The 8,258-nt window shown below is 31.6% G+C and overlaps 1 protein-coding gene across 1 annotated transcript in view; it reads left to right on the top strand.

The window, feature by feature from the left end:
• LOC107620336 overlaps positions 1,856–8,258 on the top strand; it is an 11,878-nt gene continuing 5,475 nt past the window's right edge. Inside the window, exons 1-5 of the mRNA XM_021114521.1 lie at positions 1,856–2,034; positions 2,148–2,367; positions 2,403–2,464; positions 2,555–2,677; positions 2,751–2,807. Of these exons, the coding sequence (XP_020970180.1) occupies positions 1,945–2,034; positions 2,148–2,367; positions 2,403–2,464; positions 2,555–2,677; positions 2,751–2,807 (552 nt within the window). The 5' untranslated portion in view covers positions 1,856–1,944. The remainder of the gene's footprint in view (positions 2,035–2,147; positions 2,368–2,402; positions 2,465–2,554; positions 2,678–2,750; positions 2,808–8,258) is intronic.

Genomic DNA, 8,258 nt, shown 5'->3' with positions numbered 1-8,258 from the left:
CATGCAATGCACAATATATATGATATAACCCTTTTGCACATAAATATGCCGATAAACATATCACTGGGGTTAAAGTACACTTCTACATTTTAGACCTTTAGTAATATTTATCTCTTAACATTTGTTAAAATATTAGCATTGTAAATAAAATTATATTTAAGACAACATTTCCAACAAAATGTTAGTAAATATAATTAATTTTCTTAAAAAAGTTTAAAGAAATGTTACCTATTCCTATTCCTAAATAGTAAATACACTAGAATTCATACTCTCCCAAAAACTCTCTCACGAATCATTGCATGTTTTCTTACTCAGTGCTTTCAATCGGTGCTCACAATCATTGTTTCTTTGAAACCAAAAATTAAAAAACCATTCTCCATCACAATCTCTTCCTCTCTCTTTGGATCGTGATTTGTTTTCCTTGGAACCTTTCTCCTCAATCTAATTCTAGATTCGATTATTCTCAATTCTGATTATTTCATTTTCGTTTCATGCTTGTTCCGGTTTCTTTTTAATTTTGTTCCCAAAAATTACGTGCAGAAGAAGAGTTGCATAATTCTAATCTGATCGTAATGTGCATGAGTGATTGAATCGGAATTGCGATGAGAAGGGGAAAATTCAAGAGTAAGCATTGCATGTTCTCACTCTCACTTTCACTCTCAGTGCTCTGAATCTCTCAATCTTGCTCTGTCTCCATCTCAATCTTGCTTTCTACTTGTAAGTTAAATTTTCATTGTCTTCTTTCTTGTTCTTTTCAATTTGGGAGTTTAGGTCCTTTAGATATTTTTTTTAATTAATGCTGATTTTATATTAAATCCTACATCAGACTGATATTATAATTCAGCAACTTCAAGTCTTGTAAACCATGCATGCTTGAGACTAATGATTATGAATGTTAGGTCTTCTCTCATAGGATTGAGCTATTTTGGCCAATAAAATAATCGGAGGAGGTTACTCTTCCACACCTTGAGGCTGAGGTTGAAGAATCTACCGTCAGGACTTCCAATCCTTTTATTCTCTGGCAGGTAATTCCATTATTTCTTTCTCTCTCGTTTTTCTTTTTCAATTATTTTAAATTTATTCACATTCTGTTTGATTTGTTTTAATGAATAAGCAACTTGGAATTGCTTCTCTTTGTGTGACTTGAATCTATCATGCTAAAGGTTATTATTATTATTATTATTATTATTATTATTATTATTATTATTAACACTAAAGGTGTCAAAACAAAACAGAACCTGGAAGCTATGCAGAGTAAGTTCTTACTTATGTTTATTAGTTTAAAGAAATGAAAATCTTAATTTTCATATTTTGGTTAGTTGTGCATATTCTGGTTCTAAGTTCTAATGAAAATCTTAACACAGGTTGTTGATCACTCTATACAAATGCTTCTAAGTTTAAGAAAGTAATCATATACCTACATTCTCATGTATGAACTTCATTTGTTACAATGAATCACATGTTCTATTTACAGCATTGGGAGCAATACCGATGGATAAATCTGGAAGAAGATCTCTCATAACAGTAAAAAAAAATCTTTTTTTGTTAACACTCATTTATATAAAATAATGACAATCAGAAGTTTGATACTTAAACTAAAGTTTTATTTGTTCACAGGTTTCTGCTAGTGGCTTTCTAAGCTGTTTTATTACTGGAATTGCTTTCTTTCTTAAAGCAAGTCTATATTTAGTATAATGTACTATCATATTTTAATTTAACTATAGATATAATGTGTATATGTTTTATTATCAAGTCTCAAGATCATACAGACCGTTGTATGTATTCTCCTCTTCTTCTTCTATGTTTCTTTCATGTTGGAATGTTTATATACATTTGCTCTTTCATTCAGGGATTTATAGGCCTGCAGAGTTTTGGCAACTGGAAGATCAAGCGCCACAAGCTCTAAAAAAGAGGCATGGATCGTCTGTTTTCACACTCAAGGAGATGGAAGAGGCAACATGTTCATTCAGTGATGATAATCTTCTTGGAAAAGGTGGATTTGGAAAGGTATACAGAGGAACTCTGCAAGGACAGGTAACAAATCGAATTTGTTATATCAAAAACTATACAGATATTATTGAATGACGCGAAAACTTTGTGATATAGATCTAAATTAACAAAGCATGATAACATGTACACCTTTGAAGGTTGTAGCAATAAAAAAGATGGAGCTGCCAGCTATTAGAGAAGCTAAAGGAGAGCGCGAATTTCGGGTGGAAGTGGACATATTGAGCAGACTAGACCACCCAACTCTTGTTTCCTTGATTGGCTACTGTGCTGATGGAAAGCACGGATTCTTAGTATATGAGTATATGCAAAATGGGAACCTGCAACATCATCTGAATGGTATTATTAGTCTGCCATGTAACTAAGGATCACATTCAATATTGTTTGTTAACCAGTGCCTAATGTAACTGCTAGAGTGTTCGGTACTTTTGGCTATTTTGATCCTGAGTATACATCGGTATAAGTTTAAAACATATATCTTTTTTGAATCCATGTATACGAGAAGTTTTCCAAGATTGTTTAACTAATTTGTTGTTACAACTAACAGACCGGAAAACTCACTCTACAAAGTGATGTTTATTCTTTTGGCGTTGTTCTTCTGGAGATTTTGATTGGACGTAGAGTCGTAGATCTAAACCAAGGTCCAAATGATCAAAACCTTTTGCTCCAGGTTTGTATAAAACTTATACATCAAGTAACATGTTGAAAATGTTGCTGGAATTTACTTTCTCTATTTTGTGCAGGTGAGACACCTACTAAATGACCAGAAAAAGCTTCGAAAGGTGATAGATGCAGAGATGGCATTAAATTAGAAGTTTCTAGTGTGTTGGTGAGTTTAATTTTTTCGCTTAAATTAATTTCACAATTCTTAAGCTTATTATTTAGATTCAGATTTTGAGCTGAAAATGATTCTTCTATTGGAGTATTAAAGTATGGTTCTATGTATATGGAAGGAATGTACAAAATTTTGTATGTTATATGTCAAAAGTTTTTCCCTTATCACAGTACATATGTTTTACAAATGGAGCCTATGTATTGGTGACTCCATGTTGTTTTTGGCTTAATATGTTCAATTGCATAAGAAGGCAGTGATGGATTTTTTACAGGTTCCTGGTCTCTGCGCGCCCCAGGAAGTTTGGGAGACTGAGTTAGTGCTTCAGATTGCCAATTTATGTTCCCTTGTATTACTTTTTCTTTTCTTTTTTATATAGAATATTCATAGAGTTTAAGTGCTATAAGTAATTTTTTTTTCATTTTATTTGCATCACGAAGCAAACATGTACAATGATTATTGATTAATGAAAGAGTCTATAAAACTTTTATAAATGTTCATAGAGTTTAAGTGCTATAAGTATTTTTTTTCTTTTTTCTTTTTATTTGCATCACGAAGCAAACTTGTACAATGATTATTGATTAATAAAAGAGGTTATAAAAATTTTATTTTGTGAATTTGTGAATTTAATGAAATATTTTATGTTGTAGTAATTAATTTTAGTATATTTATATTATGTATAATATAAAATAAAAAATAGTATAATATAACTAAAAAAATATTACTAAAGATCTTTTGTAACATTTTTTAAGTGTTACAAAAAATATCTACGGTAATATTTTTCTAAGTGTTATAAAAATTATCTATGGTAATATTTTTTTAAATGTCACATAAAATATTTATTGTAATATTTTTTAAGTGTTACAAAAAATATTTATGATAATATTTTTTTAAGTGTTACAAAAATTATCTATTGTAACATTTCTCTAAGTGTTACCAAAAAATATCTATTGTAATATTTTTTAAAATATTATTATAGAATATCTTTTGTAATATTTTTATTAAATGTTATTAAATTTTTAGAAAAATGTTAGTAAAACTATTTAGTAACATAGAGTATATTTAACATTTGTTAAAATGTTACTAATATACATAAATAATATTTTAATATGATTTATTTTTTAAATGTTAGTAAAAATTAATTATATAATAGTGGTACTTTTTCATAAATCATTTTATGAGGAAATATAAAATCTATACCTCTGCAATGATTTACTTGTTAACAGGGGTAAAAAAGTTACTTAAAAATGGTTGAAGGTGAATAGATTTTGGGAACAAATTTTAAATATATATCATCGATAACAATTTACAAAAAATAAAAAAGAAATAAATGTGAACAAATTTCGTTCGTAACAGTTTCAATAAAATATTTTTAAATTATATTAATGTTAAAATCTCGAATTCTTTTTTTGGTTGGGTTGTTGCATGTATAAAGCAGGATTTGAACCTCCAACACTTACTTAAGTAGATGAGTGAACTGACCACTCGATCAATTTAAAATGGTTAAAATCTCAAATTTTAAATAAACTAGTGTATGTTTCCGTACACTATACGGGATAATTAATACTTATGTCATTACAAAAACTATTAGATTGATTAATATTTTTTGGTAATATTACCAAAACACCGTAGTTGAGTATATTAATTTGTGTAAAAAAAACTATAATAACTTTTGTTATTCAATATATAATTTATTTTATTAAAAAATAAATTATTATTCCTAAATTATAATATATTTTTTTCTCCATTTTTATATCATTTTATTTGATCCCCTTACTTGAGGTAAGCCACGATTTTTTCCTCTAAAATTCCAGCCTTAATTTCAAAATTTTGGGTGAAAAATGTTGAAATTTGTGAGTTTTTGATGTTATAGGATCCAACTAGCTTGAAGGAGAGGCTTAATCTTGTCAACTTGATCCTTGAGTGTGGTAAGATTCTCAACCCTAGTGGAATTTATTGGTTTATGATGTTTGGGTATTGAGTGGGTATGTTTGAATGTGGTATTGTGATTTAGGAAATGTATATATGTGTGTTGGAGCTTGATTGAAGTCTTGGAAAGCTTGGAAAAAGGGCTTTTGTGTGTTAAAAATCTGTTCTTAGAGGTGTTGAAGCCTTGAGAGCTTGTGAAAAAGTGATTTGGAGGTGTTCCGGGTTGAGTGGAGAATCGGCCAAGGTATGGTTTCAGTTTTCTGTATCTAAAATGTAATGTGGTGTGAAAACTTATGCTAGAGACCCTAAGATAGGATTTGGACCATTGATGTTGTTGATTGGTTGAGATGAATTGTGTTTTTATGTATGTGATTAGTGGATTTTGGATGTTTTGATGATATGATGTATGAGAGACATGCATATTTTTTATATATGCTTAATGATTGGTTGAGATTGAATTGTGGGTGAAACCATGTTGATGGTGAGGATGATATTGATTGTATGTATTGATGGTTGATGGAAGTGGTATTGTTGGAAATTGGGATGAGGAAAGATATATGACATGATATTGTGTTTGAAATTGAGTTATTTGGTTGAGATTGGTTAAAATGGTGGATTGGTGGACTGTAAGTTTGATAAAAATGTTAACATATGAGTTGAGGAGGCTTGAGTTTGATTTTTGGTAAGTTTTGGTTAGTTTTGAAAAGGGTTGAAATGAGTTTGTTTTGAAAATGGAATTTTGTGGGTTTGTATGAAAACGTGCTTTTTGGGTCTACTTTGACGAAGAATATCTTGGTCTCTGAATCCCCGATTTGTGTCAAACTTATTTAGAAATAAAATTGCATCCGAAATATTTATGCCGTTCGAAGAACGGACGAAAAATGATTTGAAACGAAAAAGTTATGCCCGTTGGAAGTTTGGGGTTTGAAATTGGAATTCTGCAGCTTTTTAACTTAGTAAAATTTTTGGCAAGTCGTGCTCCCACGTGCACGCGTGGCCGACGCGCACGCGTCACTCTCAAGTTTTACTTCCCCACACGTGCGCTTGGCCGACGCATACGTGTTGCTGTAGTGATGCAGGTGCCCAGTAGAAAATCCAGAGAGTTGAGCTGGTATTGTGCTGGTTTTGTGCGAGGAGCATAAAACGCACCCACGCGTACGCGTGATTGACGCGCACGCGTCACTCGACCTCTCTGTTTCCCATGCGTGCGCATGGGCAACGCTCACGCGTCACTCTACTTTTTCAGCCTTCCACGCGTGCGCATGTGCGATGCGTACGCGTGACCCCATTTTCACCAAAAAGCTTATTTTTGAGTTTTCAAAATCGAATTTCAGACTTCTAAGCCTCCGTTCTCACCCTTTTTGTCCTAAATCCTTATAGTATGCCTAACGATGGGAAGAAGCTAGAAAATGTGATAATTTATGGATAAAGTAAGGAGAGAATTAATGATGAATTATGATTAAACATAATTGTATGGGGTGTTGATGGTGATGGTGGAAGTGCTTTATATGCCATGAGTCGAAGGGCTGTAATTGTTAATAAATTGACTGGTTATGGATTGTATTATGAGACGAATGGCTGAGTTATTGCTGAATTATGGCTGAGCTATTATTGAATTATGGCTGAGTATGATTGCATATATGCTTATTGAATGAAATGTGAATGTTGCACTTCCACTATCTGAGATACGAGTTTCCCTGGGTGAAAGCAGTGGCTAGCCACCACGTGCTCCAGGTGGAGACTCGATACTCTACTGACCCTATGTCGTAAGTGTGGCCGGACACTGTGAAAGTTCCGGATGAGCTCGCCGCCATGGATAAACACCAGTGTGGGTGTTGTGTATATGTATTGATAATTATGATTGATTGAGAATAACTCGAGTTGGGGATGCACGACAGAGGGACAATCCAATGGTTAGCTACCAGGACTTGTCGGGTTAGCTTTATAACCGACAGATGAGACTCATCAGCCACTAGGACAGGCATACATCATGTGCATTATATGTGAATTGTTTGGAATGCCTAATTGACTGCATATTACTTGCTAATTGTCTAACTACCGTATCTGCTTCCTATTTGTGCATTTCCTTGTTGATATAATTGTGTTTGTGATATCAAATTACTGATGGCGGTTGGGAGGTTTGAAGGATTTGGAAAGGGGAGTGTTAGTTAGACTGAAGATCCTTAGCTAGTTGCCTATTTCATTTATGGTTTAGTCTGTTTATATGCTTTAACTATCTGTTGGAAGTTCCAGAATTGCCTTCGGCTTTTCCAGGACATTACTTGTTAGATATGTGGGCACTGTTACCATACTGAAAACCTCCAGTTCTCACTCATGCGAATTTTGTGGTTTTCAGATTCAGGACGTGAGGCTCCTCGTTGAGGCATGCTTGAGACTTTCGGATTAGCGAAGATCCTTACTCTCGAGACTTTATTTTGGCTTTATGTACTTACTTAGATACTTATTATCTCCACTATATACATATATACTATTTTGACTCCTCTTAGAGGTTATTTTGGAGAACAGGTTCTGTAACTTGTCTTTTGGGTTTCTTTTGGGTTCCTTACTTTATTTATATGTATGTGTACTTCTATGTTCGGACCGGTTATCTTCGCAAACCGAGTCTTGAGCTTTGATATTCGTATCTTTGGCACTCTCTTATTTATATACTCGCGTTAGCTTATCCTTTATCTGTTTTGTTACATTATCGATCGGAGTGTCGCATTTTTCAATTTAACGATTTTGTTTTACCCCTTTTTCTTCAAAGGCTCCTAGTTTTAAACATCTTTTCACACTACTATATATACTAAATTTTATTTTTAAAAGTCGTAATACCTCGACACCTCTATTTTATGACTTAAACATAAGATTCTGTGTGATAGGGTATTACACTAAATTCATTATCTCCCTATACTTTCTCTGTAATATTATATACAAATTGACTAGCTAGACAGGAGGGAAAAAATAATAAATATAACGTTAGTGTTGCTTGCATCTTAGATCGAGAACAATAGAAAAATAGAAAATTAAGTGGGAGCATGATTCATAGTTAAATTTCTGTGCTGAAATTAGACTCTCTTTGTATTAGCTGTCAAAGAATCAAGAACTAATCATTTAAAGATATGCTTGTTGTCATACACATGACTAAGATGATATTTTAAATTTGTTAAAAAAAATGATAATTTAAACGTAAATGTAAATCTGATTAATAAAAGTTAACAGAAGAAGAATAAGATGTGGAGAAGCGTACGAAGAAAATATTGTATTGATAATGACTAATTTTTTGTCCTGAAAATACAATTTTTATATGAAAAATATTAGAATATTATTAAAATTTATTATTTTTAGTTATCAATTAGTTATTAATATTTAAAAATATAAAATAAAATATATTATTAAATTATTAAACTAAAAAAATTAAATTAATAATTAAATAATAATAAAAATAATAAATTCTAATTGTTTATAGTATTTTTCTTTTATATTTTTA

Source organism: Arachis ipaensis, chromosome B10 (assembly GCF_000816755.2).
Source record: "Arachis ipaensis cultivar K30076 chromosome B10, Araip1.1, whole genome shotgun sequence".
Lineage (NCBI taxonomy): Eukaryota > Viridiplantae > Streptophyta > Magnoliopsida > Fabales > Fabaceae > Arachis > Arachis ipaensis.
The sequence above is the reverse complement of the archived record's forward strand: the minus strand, read 5'-3'. Positions and strand labels throughout refer to the sequence as shown.